Source organism: Ochotona curzoniae, unplaced genomic scaffold (genome assembly GCF_017591425.1).
Source record: "Ochotona curzoniae isolate NIBS_2020 unplaced genomic scaffold, NIBS_Ocur_1.0 contig_3498, whole genome shotgun sequence".
Taxonomy (NCBI): domain Eukaryota; kingdom Metazoa; phylum Chordata; class Mammalia; order Lagomorpha; family Ochotonidae; genus Ochotona; species Ochotona curzoniae.
The window spans coordinates 3,367,596-3,387,639 of NW_024465885.1; the positions used below are offsets into that span (position 1 = coordinate 3,367,596).

At 37.8% G+C, this 20,044-nt stretch overlaps 1 protein-coding gene across 1 annotated transcript in view; it reads left to right on the forward strand.

Moving 5' to 3' along the window:
• SLC9C1 (solute carrier family 9 member C1) overlaps nucleotides 1-20,044 on the forward strand; it is an 84,775-nt gene that overhangs the window by 46,611 nt on the left and 18,120 nt on the right. Inside the window, exons 17-22 of the mRNA XM_040980911.1 lie at nucleotides 1,370-1,519; nucleotides 3,071-3,122; nucleotides 4,296-4,444; nucleotides 8,945-9,070; nucleotides 10,503-10,601; nucleotides 11,832-11,990. Coding sequence (XP_040836845.1) covers nucleotides 1,370-1,519; nucleotides 3,071-3,122; nucleotides 4,296-4,444; nucleotides 8,945-9,070; nucleotides 10,503-10,601; nucleotides 11,832-11,990 — 735 coding nt within the window. The remainder of the gene's footprint in view (nucleotides 1-1,369; nucleotides 1,520-3,070; nucleotides 3,123-4,295; nucleotides 4,445-8,944; nucleotides 9,071-10,502; nucleotides 10,602-11,831; nucleotides 11,991-20,044) is intronic.

A 20,044-nucleotide genomic window follows, 5' to 3' on the forward strand; every position in this document is an offset into this window, starting at 1 on the left:
GGGAGAACATGAAAAAAAAATCCATATTAATGCAAGTGCAAGTTAACCCTAAAGTTTACTTTAGGAGATGGAAATCAACAAAATATACAACCATATAAATCATTTATAGGGAAGAAATGGCACACAAATCAAATATACAAAAAACCACATTCCTTATTCTATGAACTCGTAATGTTCTAGACCCAGAGTGTATAAAAAAAGACCTTTGATTATCTAAATACTTTTCTGTAGCAAATATAAAAGATAGATATTTAGGTCCTGCATATTTTATGAAATTAAATGTACTTCATCACAGGTCACATAAATACGTGCGGATAGATATAGTCTGCTTGTGTCTATGTGTGTCTTTTTCTGAACCAATACACATACACACGCATATACACACACATCAGTACTGTGGGAGATACAAAAAAATATATATATTTCATCTCGAGCTAAAGTTAATATGCTTGAGAGGTATAAGTCATCTAGGACGGAAAGTATGCAACAAATAGCCTTCTCTTCCTTTAATAATCCATGGATTGTTAATAATGCTAGTGCATGGTTTGACCTGAGGAAGGCAAATCCAAATTATTCCAATGGTCAGTTAACTCTTGCTGATGGGGATATAGAGTCTACCTAATAGTTCAGATGGTAGGAGAAAAAAAACTGGCAAACTACCTGAGAAAAGTTTGTTTATGTAGTGAGGATTCTGCATCTTACGTTAGATGGTATCCCCTTGGAGTATGAAGACAGAATAGATACACTCTCTGCCCCTAGAAATGTCTAGCACACTAGATAATCCCCACATTATATGATGAGAGAAAGATGTAGCAAGTGCAGGGTGCTGCTGGAGTTCAGTCTCAAAATAGGAAGATTAATCTTCCAGGATTAATGACAGTAAGTTGGGGGGAGGAGTAGCATGTGGATATTGTAGAACATGGGTGAAATAAAATAAAGGCACAGCCAGCTTTAGTGGAGCTAGGGGACTGCACATGGCAGCAGGTTACCTGGAGACTTAAGCTCTCAGCAAATAGGGAGAGAATGTAACTATGCAGCTGAGCACGGAGTATGGTTGTAGTAGGCTCTTACCCAAAGGGATCATCCAGCAGAGTAGTTAGCAAATTGAGCATTTATGAAGTTATTGTCTTACCTAAGCATAGAAAATATTTTCCAGAAATTCCCAGCATTATTAGTTATGAAACAGTAGCTAAAAAAAGATGTGAAGTTGTAAATGCCATGAATAAAAAAAAAAAAGGAATCTTGGCAGATTACTGTAATTATCCTTAAGAGTGCTTATCTTCTTGTCGACAATTTTTGTAAGAAAAAAAAATAACTAAACAAAATTTGTACGACTTGTATTAAATGGCTGTCTGATTTTTTTTCTCAGCTCATAACACCAAAGATGGTGCAAATCATAGACCAAAAGATGAGTCACCAGCTGTCCTTTAGATATGCTATACTGAAGGGTTATGTTCAAGGTGAAATGGATGTAATGACTATAATTGATCAGATCGCAAGTTCTAAAAAGGCTAAACAGGTAAGGAGCTTATTTTCACCATTCAGTTGTCCTCATCCTACACATCCTGTCTTATATTTGTAAAGATGGTCTGGATTCCTTACTTGTTAGTTAATTTCTGTGCAAAGTTAAGCCAGTCTATATTTATGCTGCTGTAAAACACATCCTTGCAGAAATAGCCTGTGCTGTATTAGCAAGCTACAAGGCTCTTGGAAGGCAACTTCTGTGCTTATGAAGACTGCCATGAACCCACAGGTGGAGGGGAGACAACTTCCTTCCAGAACAAGTCCCAGACTTTGTTGGGCTACAGGGGTTTCGATTGGGAGCTATGGGAAGGTGAGATGTTATAGCAGTTTTGAACAAATGAAAGTCCCTCCTGAAGTCCACGATTTCCTTCCATTGCTATCTCAGTTTTCACATAGTGAGAAGCAAAGGAAATAAAACCAGATAATCTGGCAAACGGAAAGAAGTAGAGAAAGAAACCTCATCTGATAAGAAACATGAAGCCAAGGAGGGTTGGATTATTGTACCTAAAGTCACACAGCAAATAAGCAGCAACAACGGCTCTATGACCTTTGTTGTAGATTTCATTTTTTAATTTTCTGCATTGAGGTAAATTAACACTGGCAATAGTTACACAAGTTTTTCATCTATGTAGATTTCAATATTTACCTTTCAGAATTTGAGTTTTATTTTGTATGTCCAAAAACTTGCTGTTGAAAAACTTGAGCACTCAATTTATAATAGGATACAAAAAACGGTATTTCCTTTCTTCTCCATCTGCAATTTTGCATATCACCTTCAGCCACTGATATTTAACACTGTTATTTGAGGGATCATAAAAGATACCAAAAAACTTAAATTTCTAAAATACTATTCTTGTTGTTCAATACATGGCCAAATCTAATTTACAATAGAAAGCTATCCTTGTGTAGCTTTGGAGGTTCTTACAAAGTTGAATGAGACAGTACTTATTAGGCCTATATTTTAAGAACACTCAATAGGGCTCAGTGTAATGGCTCAATTGGTTAATTCTTTATCCCCGAGCTTTGGCATCCCATATGGCTGCCACTTTGTGTCTTTGCTACCCAGCATCTCATTCAGCTCCCTGATTATGGCCTGGGAAAATAGTGAAGGATAATTAAAGTCCTTGGAACCCTGTATCCACGTGGAGTTCCAGAAGAAGCTTCTGGTTCTTGAATTGATTGACTCTGATGTGGTTATTTTGGCCATTTGGATCTTCCTCTCTGTCTCACCTTCTCTCTGTAAATCTGCCTTTCCAATAAAAATAAAAATAAATCTAAGAAAAACAGCAAACAGTATTCCAAGCCAAGCTACATATAAAGAAACAATTTGTGTTTCTCAAAATTGACCTAAATAATGCCACTTCTTTCTTCCATCTTTGTTGCTCAAACAAAAAAAACTAACCAAAAAAGTAAAAAACAAACCGAAAAATGGCTTTAGAACCTGAAAACTCTCCATTGCATTTTTTTGAAGCTTTCCATTTTGATTGTTAAATTGGAATTTTTTAATTACTATTTTGGTAGAAGTAACAAATCTTTTGTTTTATAGATGTTACTAAAACGAATCAGACGAAACATGGAACTGTCAATGAGAGAGCTGGGTAGGTACCTCTCATCTTAAAAGACTACCTCTTATCATCACTACTTCAGAAAGGCAATAGTTTTTAGAACTGAACTGATCCTTGAGAAAATTTACTCAATAATAATACTGAAGCCTACATGGAAGCAATTTAGTGTGGCCACATTTTCTAGTTCATGAGAATAATGTAATAATATTTCTCTGAGTTTGTTCTCTTCCTTATATAAATAATTAAGAACTGTTAATTTCTATTTAAAGACTTATCATAGTATTCTATGACTGCACAAATGATTAGAACCTTATTAATTCTATTTTCTTCTGAGCCAGAAATACATGTACCTTCCTAGGTGACAAACACACGCACACACACACAAATAATTTACTTTCTTTTGCTTGCCACAAAACACTAACTTTTGTTGTGACTACTTGGAGATTTGGGGGATAAACCTGACTGGAGTCTTATCTCCAACTTCATGCCAGGTCCCATGCTTGGCACAAGACATATTATGGGAGTGTAACAGATATCTCTAAAATATAACGTATATTGCTGAGAAGGAGAAAGGTATTTCATACCAGATTGTGGGTATTAAAATGACAGAGACAATCTAGGAATGAATTAAGACTTGATGGGTGGTTGAAAAGATGGTGGATTAAGAGGTCATGAACAAGGACAAGACCACATGTGATATCTAAATTTTAATGGGCATCCAGTAATCCAGATGAGGCTAGAAAGGAGGCATTGACAACCGAGTTATCTAGAGGCACAGGCAAGGTGAGTTGGTAAACATTCAGGTTCAGTGAGAGGGTTTAATCAGAAGCCATACCAAGCACAGTTTATAGGTAAAAACTTGGATTCCAACAGAATGCAAAAGCTGGTTATATCTTCCAGATCTGAAATCTTGAGTGGCTCTCTCATGTCCAGGACGAGTAGATCAATGTACCTGTTAGTCCCAGGACTGAGACCATCATTCCCCATAAAATTAGGGACAAGTATTAGTGCCACCAAGAACAGGCAGACATACCTCAGGCATCACTTGGAATAACAGATGATCACATAAGTCATACTGGGGAAAGATACATTTCTCCATGTTAAGAGATGTACTCCATGGATGTACAGCAGAAATATTCATTCATAGAGATATTCAAAACATGGTCCCATTTCACCTAAAAATATTTTTGAGGTTTTTCTTTTCAGGCTACTTAGAGTATGACCACCCAGAAATCGCTGTCACTATGAAGTCAAAGGAACAGATTAATGTCATGCTCAATACGGCTAGAGAAATTGTGAAGGTTTACAGGTTAAAAGGATTTATCCATAAAGTTGGAGGTGCTGAAATTAATAAGGTAAAGTCTTTCCAAGGAAACTACACGTAACTTCATTTACAGTCATCCGTGATCATCAAGCCTACTTTTGAATGTTTCTAATACCAGCATTCCTGACAAATGAGACTCTCCCTGTCTAAAGACAAGCTGTTGCTTTTATGCAGACCCAGTGATCAACTTCTCTTTCCACTTCTGACACAACAAGAAACTATTTCTTTCTCTGCTTTGCTCCCACATCAAGGGTCTTGTCCATCTAGTCTTCATTCTGGGTGACAGCAGAGCTCAGTATATTCTTGGAAAATACCTGGAACTTAATGATGTTTCATATATATATATATATAATGATTTAGGAAGAACACTCGTTTTTACAGTTAGGGTGGCCTGCATTCTCTTTGTTATTTAAAATGACCCAGTGACATGCAAAAAGACAGAAGGGGTCCCAAATCATTCTGTAAGAGACTGGGCACCAAAATTGAAAACAGAATAAAAGCAGTTTGATGTTTGTGGTTGCACATATGAAACTTCGTGGTATAATAGCACTGAACTGAATCTAGAAGTAGGTTAAATAGGTAACATAATGTGTGTACATAGATTTTCTCTCCCTAAATAGCTATGTATCTCACATAGAAAACAAATTTTATAAGATTCAACCCTCATTCAAAATGTTTTTAAAAATCTGAATAAACTAATAAGACAAGGAACATCCGTAACTTGATAAAGATTATTTGTTAAAAACTAGTAGCAAACATTTTATTAGGTATCAGGACATTAAGAATCATTCCCATTAAATTCAAGAACAAAAGAAAAATGGTGACTGTTGTCTCCAGGCATCAAATGGTAGCCTGGAAGTCTTAGCCAGCTCCAAGAATCGTAACACATTAGCTTAAATCTGAGAAACTGAAGTGGGTCTTCATTTCAGCTGGTGAGATGCACAAGACTGCTTAGATCCAATCTCTAACTCTGGCTCCAGACTCAGCTTCCAGAGATTATAGGTGCTGGAAGACAACCATGCTGATTACATAATTTGGGCAGCTATCAACCATGAAGGTGAACTGCACTGAGTTCCTGGATCCTGGGTCCTGGATCCTGTCTCTATCCCCAACTGAGTCCTAATCATTTAAGGAATGAATCAGTGGATCGATCGGAGTTTTTCTCTCTCTCTCTCTTCTTCTTCTTCTCTCTCTATGTAACTATTTCATACCCTCACTCTTGCTCTTTTTGGCTCTTAGCTTTTCAAATAAGTATTTTTAAATCAACTGTAGTGGAGGAAGGCATTGTAGCATAGGAGTTAACACAGCGGACAGTGCTAGTATGCCAATTTATGTCCCAGATACTCTGCTTCTAATCAGTCTGCCAGCTAATGTATATGGGAAACCACTGTAAAACGGCCCAAGTATTTGGGCCCTTGCACCCATGTAGCAGATATGGATGATGCTCCTGACTCTTGGCTTCCACTCAAATCAGACCAGCTACTATGACCATCTGGGGAGTACACCAGCATATGGAAGATCTCTCTCTCTCTCTCTCTCTTTTTTTTTTTTTTTGTCTGTCTTTCCCCCCACCTTCTGGTTCCCTGATCCCTGTCCCTCTCTCTAACTCTTAAATAAAGAAATAAATCTTTAATAATAAGTCTATGGGACACAATGGGCCGGCTCACTATGTCAGCTGTTAGCCTTCTGTCTTACAAGCTGATGGATATGTACAATTATTGTTTGTAAAAAGTTTTAAAATTACCAATAACAAAAATTGAACTCATAAAGTTGAGAAGAAGGCCCAGTGCGATGGCCTAGCAGCTAAAGTCCTTGTCCTGAAGGCACTGCCGGGGATCCCATATGATCGCTGGTTCTAATCCTGGCAGCCCTGCTTTCCATCCAGCTCCCTGCTTGTGGCCTGGGAAAGCAGTTGTGGTCGGCCCAAAGCCTTGGGACCCTGCACCCATGTGGGAGACTGGGAAGAAGCTCCTGGCTCCTGGCTTTGGATAGGCTGAGCTCTGGCCTTGCGGTCACTTGGGGAGTGAATCACCAGACAAAAGATCTTTCTGTCTTTCCTTCTCTCTGTATATCTGACTTTGCAATCAAAATAAATAAATCTTTAAAAAATAAATTTGAGAGGAAAGAATGCCTTCAATATTGATGCTAAGTTTCATTTAGCATCCAGGTTCCTTGGGCCCTTCTGCATAGTGAATACTGGATCCATGAGCCCTGGGAAAATGGTCCCATGCAACCCAGGTCATCGGGCCCAGCTCCTTGTGCCCAACTGTGAGAACTGATCCCCCTTAGTGGAAAAGATGCAGTAGTGGACAGCAGGCCTTAGTGCACATAGAGGATATGTTACCCCATTGGGGGTTGCAGAGGTTATTTGGTACCATAGCAGAGGAAGGAAAACAGAACTAAATTGGACAACTGCCCTAGTCAAATCACAACAGCAAATATCTGGACAAATGGAGACTCTAAGGTTGACTATGCCAGCCAATGGACATTGGAAGTGTTTCCTTATCCATGCATCAGTTAGACAGACAGCATTTCAGAACCATTGCAACCACTTTGGAAGAACCCTTGGAGCATGCACCACATCAGGAACCCTAGGTGAATATTGGGTGGCTATTCCCCATCCCCAGGTACTGTGGCGGTTGGGTGGCTGAGTATGGCTTCTCCCCTCATCTCCTCCCTCCCTAGAGAAACAGAAAATTTGAAAACAATGATCACACTCACTTTTCCCTAATCCTGGATCCTTCCCACCCGGTCAATTGTGTGAACATCATGTTTTCTAATCTCCCAAGAATCCAAACAAAAAAAAAGTTAGTATTTTTTCTATACACTCAATTGACCTAGAATAATTTAGGAAAAATAACTTTGCATTGTATTGCAGTATAATAGATCCTTTGTCAGAAATTAAGTGATGGTATATACATAGATATATATTTTCTCAATGTCTTTTTCTCATTGTTTACTCTATCATTAAGCCAAGTCATACTGTGTTGATAACTAAAATTTAATGCTTGTTCATATCTTACCATGTGTGTCTTACAGCTTTATTCTTTTTTTCCAAATTCTTTTCGCTAGTTCTTACAGTTTGTATTTTTCAAATAAATCTGGAAGTTAGCTTGGAAATCTCTACTAACTAGTCATGTATATGCAAGTAAGGTTAAATTTTTCACTGAGATTCCATCCATCTTGCCTATTAATTGTCACCTTGGTAATATTGTCTTGGCCTGTCAACATGTTATCTCACCACTTGATTAAGTTTGAATTTTGTCTCAGTAGGTTTTGTATGAGAGTCCATCAGTATTTCATTCGTGAATCTGAACCCTTATTTCGCACCATACAATTCAAGATGTGTCATAGAATCAAATGCAAAAGGCAATAAAATAAGCTGCTAGAAGATAATAAAATTTTCATAATATTGCCATAGACTGATTTCTCAAACAGGACCCAAAATTAAATCTAAGTAATATTAAAAGCAAGAACTTCTCTTTATTAAAAGATTGAGAATGAAAACATAATCTACACAAAAGGGAAGAGAATATTGCAAGATATATCTATCCAGTAAAAACTCACACACAGAAAATGTAGAAAAATATTTTTAAATATTTTTAAAATCCCTTGCTAATCCATTAGAACAAGATAGAAAACTCACTTTTTAATGGGCAAGACATTTGACTGAGACTTCACAACAGAGGGGATTCAGTCAAACATAAGAAAAGGTATTAACTATTGTCATGTGCTCAATGAGAACAAAAACCAAAATGAAATACTAATATTCAACCACAAGAAACCTAATTTTTTAAATTATCACACCAAGTATAGATTACTATATAAAGCTGGAACACTAGGAATATAAATTTGTAGAAGCACATTGAAAAATTACTAAATACATACATACAAATCATATGACGATTAGGTTATACATACTCAATAAAATGTGTGCATAGCAATACCAAGCAAATGTCCGCAGAAGCCTTATTCATTAAAGCTTCAAACTGAAGCAACCCAAATGTCCATCAATAGATATAGCTGTGGTTTATTTGTGCAACATACTACTACACAACCGTGAAAAGAAAATGAATAAATTTTTGTGCCCTGCTGCCCATGGATAAATTTCAAAAAATCCAACGCTAAGCAAATGGAACCCAAAGTGAACAAACCCACGCTCTGTTTTCATGTACATAGAGCCTGAAACGATAAAACCTCACCGGTAGTTGTAGAAAACCAGTGGTTACCTTTGGAAAGGATCATACAGGATTATTCTGGGGGGTAGGAAATATATTATATGTAATGTTTCCATTAATGTTTTATATGTCCATCTGACTGCCAATTACCAAGGTTTTTCATTTTATACACATCAGGAGTGTTCTTTGTGTCTGCTATGCTTGAGTTTATGAAAGGGAGTGATTAGAACTTAAATGGAAGAAAAAAATGGGAAGATCAAGCTCAAGAAATGCTATAAAAAATATCATTATGTTTTGAACATTCTGTAAACACTAGTTTGGTTCACCCACTTCCTTGAATTTTGTGGTTCCAGTTAATTATGGCCAAAACAAGAGAAACGCTTGATTTTCAGTCTATTGTCAGCCCTATGACTGTTGAAGAAATGCTGTATCACATCCCATGGTTAGACAAAGATGAAAACCACATAAGCTTCATCCAGGTAACGCTTTTAATTTCTAGTAATTTATATGTGACTTACCAAAGTATAATTTTTTAAAACATAAGGATTTCAGGGCCCAGCAGCATGGCCTAGCGGCTAAGGTCCTCGCCCTGAACGCACTGGGACCCCATAGGGTCGCTGGTTCTAATCCCGGCAGCTCCACTTCCCATCCAGCTCCCTGCTTGTGGCCTGGGAAAGCAGTCAAGGACGACCCAAAGCTTTGGGATCCTGCACCCGCGTGGGAGAACTGGAGGAGGTTCCTGACTCCCGGCTCCGGATCAGCACAGCACCGGCCGTTGTGCTCACTTTGGGAATGATTCATCAGACAGAAGATCTTCCTCTCTATCTCTCCTCCTCTCTGTATATCTGACTTTGTAATAAAAATAAATAAATTTTTAAAAAAATAAAAAATAAGGATTTCCCCATCATATAGTAGAAAATTCTCTGAATTGTCCTTTTATTCCTCTATAAAATAAAATCCTTCAGTTTGACATGCAAATTCCTTACATAGCCTGTTTCCTGTCTCCTTGTGTATCTTCTGCTTCTGTTGGCTGTGTACCCTTTCCCTCTGTCCGTGTTCTGCATCACTCATGGTGACCACACACCACTCTGTTTTCTAATTCCTTTCCTTTGTGGATGCTATTTACCTTTCTTGAAGTGCTATATCACCTTTTTCCCCTTCTTTCAAACATTTCTTGCTCCTCTGTATACATCTTCACAGAGATACTAGGAAAACTAGACTTCAGTGTCAGATACTGCGGTCCCTTCTGCTTTCAGAGGACTAGAGCTGACAGCTGACACCAGTGCGACCAGTATATGTATATATACATTAGCGTTATATTTACACCCCTCCCTCTCTCTCTCTGGCTGTATTTATATCTTTTCACTATAATTTCATTGCATCATGTGAGTACTCGGCACCTAGTACTTTGATTAATGTATACTGCATTCTCAGGAAGGGTCACTTGAACAAATAAACAGGTGTATGTTGTTCTAGTAATCTTTGTCTATACCTGTTTGGTCCAAAAAGAGAAGTTGTGTTTTTCCTTCTGCTTAAAACATTTTAAGTGATTTCTTATTTAATCAGCTGATCAGAGCATGAATATATGTTAGATATTTCATACAACCAGCCTACATTAGTCCTCATTACCTTTCTTTCAGGTGAAATATTTTCATCCCTACTACTTCCTTATTCCAGGATTATTTCATTCCTAATATACATAGAAGCACTGCATTTGAAAATCCATAATTCTGTGAAAGTTCATCTTACTCTCTTTGCTACTTTTCCTATTTCCTCTGTCAGATTTGCTAACATATCTTACTGAATGATAGTTACTTTAAAAATACAAAACTTCTATCAAATTGTAAACTTCAGCATTCATAATCATTGCTAAAATATTGTCTGTAGCTCATGTGTTTGGCGATGTTTCAGGAAAGAGCCAAAACAGTTATATTTGACTGTGGAAATAATATATTTGAAGAAGGTGATGAGCCCAAAGGAATCTATATCATTATTTCAGGCATGATAAAGGTAAGACAAAATGTTTTTCTTTGTTTCTAACTTAATTAAGAGATACACAGAAGGAGATAAGCAAGGAAACGGATAGCTCCTATTCACTTATTCATTCCTCAGATGGCCACAACTAATAAGAGCTAAGGTAGGAACTAGACAGGAGCCTGGAACTCACAGCTCCCCCAGGTGTTTGACAGTAACCCAGTCATTTAAGCTATGACCACTCTCTGATGTTGCCTACAATAGCAGAAGCTGCATTCAGAAACTAAAACCAGATATGGAATCCTCATACTCTGGCATGGTCCATGGGCATTTTAAACAGGATCTCAATTTTAAGTTAACCATCCACTTTGAGTTACTTATAAATATATGTATAAGCACAAATTGTAATTAATTTTGTGAAATTTATAATCACTAGCTGTGTTTATTAAAAACGACATAGTTCTTGTACCCAGTACAATGGCTCACTGACTAAACCCTCATCTTGCAAGCCACTGTGATCCCATATGGACATTGGTCCGTGTCCCGGCTGCTCCACTTCCCTTCCAGCTCTCTGCTTATGGCACAGGAAAGCAGTGGAAGATGGCACAAAGCCTTGAACCCTGTACCTGCATGTGAGACTTGAAAGAAGCTCCTACCTCCTGGCTTCAGATCGGCTCAACTCCAGCCGTTGCAGCCATTTGCAGAGTTAACCAAGGTGTTGCAATCTCTCCATAAATCTGATCTGCCTTTTAATAAAAATAAATAAATCTTTAAAAAAAAAAAAGGATTCTTTGCAGTGCCAGAACTTGGCAACTATCACAACTATACTTAAAAAACTACCAGGTTTTGTCTTATATGCCAGTGACAGTCATTCAAATGGTTAGTATTCTTGTTCACAGTGGTTAATACCTATCACCTTATAAGCCACTTTTTCCTTCATAGATTAAATACAAAAAGATCATCTTTAGGATGAAAAATTATAGCACAAATTGTTATTTATGACTATCTGAATTGGCTATTTAGCCATTGAAAGGTGGATTTAAGTTGGATGATCAGGAGAAATCAAAAAGTTTAACATGTTTAAGAATGCTTTGTATCAAAGTTATCATTAATTTAATAAGTTCATTTCTAGAAGCAAATAATAAGTTCTTAAAGCTACATGTACATATTACAAATGTTAAAATCAAAATGGGAAAAGTCATTCATTGATTTTGGTTGTAGTGTGCATTAATTGGCTTATATATTTTTGTAATTGTTCTCTAACAGCTTAAAAGTTCAAAACCACTTGATCAAATGGAGTCAGAGGATAAGGATTGTCATACAATTTACACAGACTATGTCCTCAGTGGAGAAATAATAGGAGAATTAAACTGCTTAACTAACAAATCAATGGAATATTCTGCCACCTGCAAAACTGTAGTAGAGGTATGAAAACATCACATATGCCTTACCATTGTGTATTTGTTTGTTTGTTGTTTCACTTTATGACATAGTTTCATGGGCTCTGGGGTTCCCCCAAGCCCTCCCCCTGCCTTTCCCCCATGGTGGAATCCTCCACTTAGTTGCAGTGTTACAATCAAGTCATGTGTTCAAATCAAGTCATGATTCTTCCATTGCAAGCATGTAGCATGCAGAGAGTCCAGCCTCCCATTGTCCAGATAGATCCAGCAGATTCTTGGGGTGACCATCTCTGGTCTGAAAGCAGAGCTGGCAGAATATTATCCCATCCAATGTAAAGCCACAACATAGCATTAACAATGATTTACATCATTAAGGAGTTAATTGCCATGGTTTTGAGTGACCTATATGTTAGATAATGCAAGCTCTTAACCACGACCTGTGACTACTTCACTGACAATTCAATTTTTAGTTTATACACATCCAGCTGCTCTACACCTTAAATTGGTTATAGGGTACTGTTTCAGCTGTCTTGGGTTTGTTTTTGTTTTATATTTAACAACTTGTAGTATTGAAGCGTGATTTAACTGAACTTGGCATGTTTTAGGGCAGCCCAAACAGGCCTATAACTCTAACAAGACATTTGTTAACAATAGAGGTGCAGAATAGTTTTAGGTGGGGTGTGCAGAGAAATCTTCACCTCCCCAGTGAGGGGTGACTAACCTCTGTGACCTGCCTAGTTAGTATATGTGAGTCCAAGCTGACCTATTCTTGTCTGCTCTAAACTTTCTTTATTGGTCTCTGTCTATCTAATCTGATTATTTTGGGGGGGCGGGGAGAGATAAGGGGCCTCCAGAGCAACCTTGATGGTCATTGCAAGAGAGGGTGGAGATCCAAATTTGGAATTAAGTAAGGACCAGAAAAAGCTCCCCTCCTGGGATCCAAAGGAGGTTTCTTCTGTTTCTGATTGCTCAGGGCTCCCGGCTGTTATTCCAATGTCATGAGATCCTGTGAGGAAGGATCTGGACTTCTTCCATCCCATGTGGGAGATCTGATAGGGAATGGATGACGTCAGAGTTCTCAGCCTGCAAGGGCACCCCAATTCCCCGTCGTCTCCTTGGCTGTTGGGATACAGTCGTTGGTGTCCATACTGATAGTCCTTGGTGAGGATCTGGGAGTCTCGAGTTGGGGTACAAGCCACCTCCTGTCCTCCTGCTCCACTCTGGGGGTCCCCTCCTGCTCTGTGTGCATGACCTTCTGTGAAGAGGTTGCCAGGGTCACTCTTGATTCCTCCTATATGTCTCTATAGTTTGCCAGTGTCCAGGCTGATTCGGGTCTGTTATCTTTAAGTTACCGATTATATTCTTGATAGGTTATACTTAACATCTTCCTCACACCTTATAAGCATGTGGAACATTGTGTCTTGTTAAATATTTCATATCAAATTCAAGGTTATTTCAGTGCCCAGTGTATGTTTATACTTTGGTGAAAATTTAAATAAAAATAATGGTGGTAAAGGAGCAAAAGTTATTAAATGATTAAACTCATCTCATACAACATGCTGGCAAAATGATATATGAAAGGATGTCATGGAAGAATTAAACCAAAAAAACTAGAGATAGAAGTTCTTTCATGGAGAAATGGATACGCAACGTCAGCTACCTTGGTTTGGAGAATAGGAAAGTGGAAAAATGTCAGAGCTAGACAAAAGAAAATTTTGTCTAGTGGATGCAAATCTTCTAGACATTGTGTAGGATCAAGTCCTCAAACCCCCAGGGCCTTATTTCAACTTAGAAAGAATATGACTTCCATTCATGAAGTCTTTTCACATAAAAAGAGACTATCTGAAGCTCTTTAAGTCTCTAAATTGAATCAGTTTACAGATAATCCAAGAAGGAAAGTAACAAGCTAACTGACAAAATAAAAATGTGAAAGATTCATTCAGACTAGTTACCTGATTAATTTCAAAAAACAAGTGACTGTAAATAAAAAAGCATGTGGTGGGGGAGAGGAAAAAGACAATAGAATATTATTTTAAAAGTGGCTTAGATTTAATCATCAAATGCAATTGTTCTAAGCAGAACAAACCAAATATGAAGAGACATGTCTGAAAAAAACCTATGAACATGATATTAGGTGACACTAAGGTGACATTCTTTATTTCATTAGATATGATTTTGCATCTTAGATCTTTAAAATAGTTCTACCACAGAACTATGTATATTGAAATATTTACATGTGAAATTATATGGTGTCTAAGATTTGCATAAAAATACTCTAGCCTTCTGCTTCAGACCATGTTGAAATTACTGGTAGCAAACCAACACATTCACGCTAAACAGCTATGAAACTTGACAAAATATAGACAGCATGAAAAGCAGGTGATATCAATCTCTACACACTGAGAAGAAACTTACCATACAAACCATCATGTACTCCATCCCTCTGCCCATAGGCTGCTTCCCAACAATGCTGCAACAGGTAAGACTTCAAACTGAAAATGACAGTCTGGCTGAACTAAAACTGGTGAGCTTAGGAGTTGTGAGAGCTAAAATTGCTAGAATTTGCAGTCTGTTAGTAGAGTAACAGGGAGACCTTTTGTTTCTGTGAGAAGGTTTATTACAAGCCACTCTGCAAGGGTTGGGCTTCAAATGCATAGTATGAGACAAAACCACTCTTACCAAATTAAACTTGGGATAGAAACGGAGGATGGTAACCACCATGAATTAAGGACTTGTGATGTTCACTGTCCCCAGGAAGGAGACATGACAAAGTCACAAGCATCCAATTAAGAGGTCAGAAAGGGAAAACAAGCCTTAGGACTAAAATCCTGACCTAGAGTAAAACATGTTCTAGCCCAGGAACAAAACATGACAGGATCCCTATAGAGGCGGTTTTGAAGCTGACTACTGCCAAGTTAACAGTCTTGGAAAAAAACGATTGCTTCCTACTGAGTTATTATTCCCCATAAGAGATCTATACAAACTCAAGGTGATCATACTGTAAATGCAGAAAGCAAAAATTTCCAGAGGAAGACCAAAAAACACCAGGGATGTCTACAAATTATCATCAACAATTATGAATTCTTTAAAAGTAGGAAAATTAAAATTGTAATCTATAGTATGAAGGAAGGAGTGAATATTCAGTAGAAAACAAAATTGAGATTGGCTCAGAATACGGATTAAGCAGACAAGGACTTTAAAGCAGTTAGGAACAGAGTCAAAAAACCCAAAGAACATATTTTCAAACAATTAAAGGAAAACATGTCCCAGCAGTAAAAGATAGAATATATCAGCTTTCATAATAGTGAAACACAGAAAATAGAAATTTTGGAGTTAAGAAATAGATTGAATATAGCACTAGAAAAGAATTCCATTTACTGGAAAAACACATAACAGAAATAACGCAATTTGGAAAGCAAAGAGGGCAATGATTCTCAAAGGCATTCAGAGACTCTGGTGAAGTGTGTGTTGTTGCCACGTGGTTGAGTGTGTGTAAATTGAAGTTGCATTGATCCATACTTTTCCCACATGGAAGGAAAATTCTCTTACACTTTAAAGAGGCTGTGTGCACACAGACATCCATATACCCATCAAGTTGCTAAAAAAAAAAAAGAGAGAGAAAGAAAAAATAAATTTGTCTCCTGGAGATTAAGTGGGAAAAAATAAATTTATCTCCTGGAGATTAAAGAAAATAATTGTCATATCACTGTCCTATTATCAAAGACAATGAAAATCAAGAACCGATAGAACAACATCACATGGAAACAAAGCAAGAAGGGGATACAGGATTAGTGGGAGAGAAAATCGACCATCTGCTGCCTCCCTTCCCAAATGGCCGCAACAGCCACAGTTGAACCATATCAAAGTCAGCAGCAAGGAACTACACCTAACTCTGCGAGGTGGGTACCAGGCACCCAACTAGTGAACATTATCTCCTGCTCTCTTGACACACTACGAAGGAGCTGGTTCAGAAACAGAAGAGACAGGATTCAAACCGGCACTCTGACATGGGGTGTGGTGTCCCAAGCAGCAGTTTAAAGCACTGTACCACATCAGTCCTTAAAACAGCTTCTGAAATAATGAAAGAAAGAAAAAAAACCTTCTATAAAAAGCTGATATTCTGCCAACACTACTTTCAGACCAAGGATGGTCTCCCAATTAAACTGTTGGATTTATCTGGACAATAAGATGCTGGACTCTCCACATGGTCCATACCTGCAGAAAAGGAAAAAAAAGCTGAGGGAATTCTTACATATCAGAGCTGAACTATGCTAAATGTGCAACAGTTGTCTATAGACTAAAAGTAAATGCTATTAGCAAAAACACCAAAAATAGTAAAAGAGGTAAGCAAATAAGCAAATTTTTATTTTTAAATTTCATTAAAATACAACTCTGAAAGAGAAATAGCAGTATTATAAAAGAAGTTTAAATAAAAGATGAAACCACATAGTAATAAATGAAATTACTCTCTTGAACAGGTATTTTTTAGGACTAAGAACTGTGAATTATGAATTAGGAGTGGGAAGTACAAGCATAATGTGTAAAATATGCAGCAATATTAGAGTCTAGACTGCTAGCACTTGAGGGACAAATACATACATGTAGCTTAGAAACAAATCATGGAAGGATTGAACATGAAAGGAAATGAACCCTCCCCAACCAAAAACATAAATAAATGGAAAATAAATAGCAAAGTTATAAGCTTAAACCCTATTATATTAATGTTTACATTGTCAATAGCCTAATCATAACAATTAATAAAGGTGGTTAGGGCCCTGTGCAGTAGCTTAGCAACGAAGTCCTTGCCTGATATGCACTGGGATCCCATATGGGCACTGATTCTAATCTCAGCAGTCCTGCTTCCTATCCAGCTTCCTGGTTGTGGCCTGGAAAAGAAGTTGAGGACAACCCAAAGCCTTGGAACCCTGCACCCATGTGAGAGACCTGGAAGAGGCTCCTGGCTCCTGGCTTCAGATTGGCACAGCTCTGGCCATTGTGGCTATTTAGGAAGTGAATTATAAGATGGAAGATCTTCCTCTCTGTCTCTTCTCCTCTCTGTAAATCTGACTTTACAATAAAAATAAGTAAATCTTTTTTAAAAAAGAACAAATACTAAAGGAAGTTATCCTTAATTTCAATAAAAGATTGAATTTAATATTCTCTACTAGAGATGAATATTAGTAGGTACAGAAAGTTGAAAAAGCATAAAAAAGTAAATAGATGTGGGCCCAGTGCAGTAGCCTAGGGCTGGAGTCCTAGACTTGCATGTGCTGAAATACCATATGAATGCCGGTACATATCCCAGCTGCTCCACTTCCCATCCAGCTCCCTGCTTGTGGCCTGGGAAAGCTGTAGGGGACGGCCCACGGCCTTGGGACCCTGCACTTGTGTGGGAGACCCAGAAGAGCTCCTGGCTCCTGGCTTAGAATCAGCTCCACTCTGGCTGTTCCAGCTACCTGGGGAATGAATCAGCAGATAGAGGATCTTTCTCTCTGCCTCTCCTTCTCTCTGTAGATCTGATTTTCCAATAAAAATACATAAATCTTTTTTAAAAAGTAAATAGATATGCTAATATTAAGCTGATTAGACTTCATAACAAACATTGTAAAGGATGAAGAGGCACTGCTCATGACTGATAAAAGGGAAAATTAAAGAGTATCTAGGTTTTTAAATTGGTATACCTATAATAACATTAATCCATATATTTAATGCAATCTCAGTCATAAATACTCTGAGGAGACATTAGTTGGATATTTACAAGCTGTTTGTAAAAATCAAGGAAACTAGAATACCTGTAACAGATTAAGTAAATTTGAAAAATAATGTGTTAAATGGTTTAGACTTGTAAATCTACTATAATTAAAATCCTATGATATTGGGCCTTGTGCGATAGTGTAGTGGTTAAAGTCCTCGCTTTGAATGCACTGGGATCCCATATGGGCGCCGGTTCTAATCCCGGCAGCCCCACTTTCCATCCAGCTCCCTTCCTGGGGCCTGGGAAAACAGTCTAGGACAGCCCAAAGCCTTCGGTTTCTGCACCCGTGTAGGAGACCCGGAAGAGCTCCTGGCTTCTGGCTTCAGATTGGCTCAGCTCCAGTCGTTGCGGCCACTTGGGGAGTGAATCATCGGACAGAAGATATTCCTCTCTGTCTCTCCTCTCTGTATTTCCACCTCTCCAATAAAAATAAAATTAAAAAAAAATCCTACGATATTAACTTTAGTTTAAGACATGGCATAACAAAAATAGAAAGCGAATCAGGAAATAGATCCACACATGTTGTCAGCTGATTTTTTTTTTACAAAGGCTACAATGATTCTAATGGAAAAATAATAGCAGCTTCATAAAAAAATGATTCAGTGAAAACACTGAATATACATGAGGAAGCAACACAGCTTGACTGTGTATACTTTGCACAAAAATTAATCTGAAATCATCATTAACTCAAACATAAAAAAATGCAACTGTTACAATTCTAAAAGAAAACAGAGAATCTTGAGATTGACAAGTACATCTTAACCAAAATCTAAAATGCTTTTACTTACTATAAAAGCAACTATTTATATACTTGGTGGCAGAAAAGTTTAAATTTTCTGCTTTTCTAAAGACATCATAGCTAATCTAAAGAAAGCAAAACCCTATCTGGGGAAAAGCACTTTAGAACAAATGACTTGACAAATCCATGGAAGAAGTCTTACAACTGTGAATTTAAGAAAAGAAAATTCTAAATGAAGTATTTTTTTAAAAAAGGAAAATCCTGAATTTAACATGAAACAGTTTTTGTATAGATTCTTCACACACACACCAGAAAAAAAAAAAAAAAAAGACCATACAAATGGCCCGTAAGCACCTGTAGGAGATACTCAAGATTATTAACAATCAAAACATGTAGATTAAACCCACAGTGTTATAACACCACACATACTACTTTGGCTTAAAACAAAAGGTTTAATGCCTAGTATCAGCAAGGTCGGAACAACTTGAAAGTGTAAAATGTCACAATCACTTCTAAAACTAGTTTAGCAGTTTTTTTTTTTAAGATTTATTTTTATTATTTTTTTATTGAAAAGGCGGATATACAGAGAGGAGAGACAGAGAGGAAGATCTTCCGTCCGATGATTCACTCCCCAAGTGAGCGCAACGGCCGATACTATGCCAATCCGAAGCCAGGAGACTCTTCCGGGTCTCCCACGTGGGTGCAGGTTCCCAAAGCTTTGGGCCGTCCTTGACTGCTTTCCCGGGCCACAGGCAGGGAGCTGGAAGGAAAGCGGGGCTGCCAGGTTAGAACCAGAGCCCATATGGGATCCTGGGCGTGCAAGGCGAGGACCTTAACCACTGTGCCACCGCGCTGGGCCCTAGTTTAGCAGTTTCTTCAGAAAGTTAAATATATGCTTTTTACAATACCCAACATTCCCAATTGTGCATATTTACTCAAGAGAAAGTGAACTAATCAAGCAGGAAGGCTTGTATTTGAACATTCAAAGCAGCTTCATTCTTAAGCAATACCTGGACTGCTAGACTAAAACTCTTGCTACCCTCAAGCTTATTTTCAGAAATACAACTTTATTCAAAAAGATTAAATGGGGACTGGTTTTGGGACACAGCAGGTTTAATCACAACATTCCATATGTAAGAGTTCAGGCATGAGTCCTACCCCCTTGCTCTGAAACTAGCTTGATGCTAATGTATCCTGGATGGTTCCGGGTTTATGCCAATCATATGAGATACCCACATGGAGTTCCAGCCTCCTGGCTTTTCCTCACCAAGCCCAGAACATTGTGGGCATTAGCAAATCATACATCTAATAAAGGCTGGATAGCCTAAACACATATAGGATTCAAGCAAGCAAATAGCAAAGAAAAAATCCAATGAAGATGGGCAGAATGACTGAATAGACTTTTTTTTATTAAAAGTAAACATCCAAATGGCCAACAGACAAGTGCTCAAAATCACTAACGAGGGAAATGTAAATTGAAATCACCATGAGTTATTACCTGGTACATGTTGAGTGACAACCATCCAAAAGATACAAGGATGACAATGTCACCTATGATTCTGAAGAGAAAGGAATCCTTGTCCAG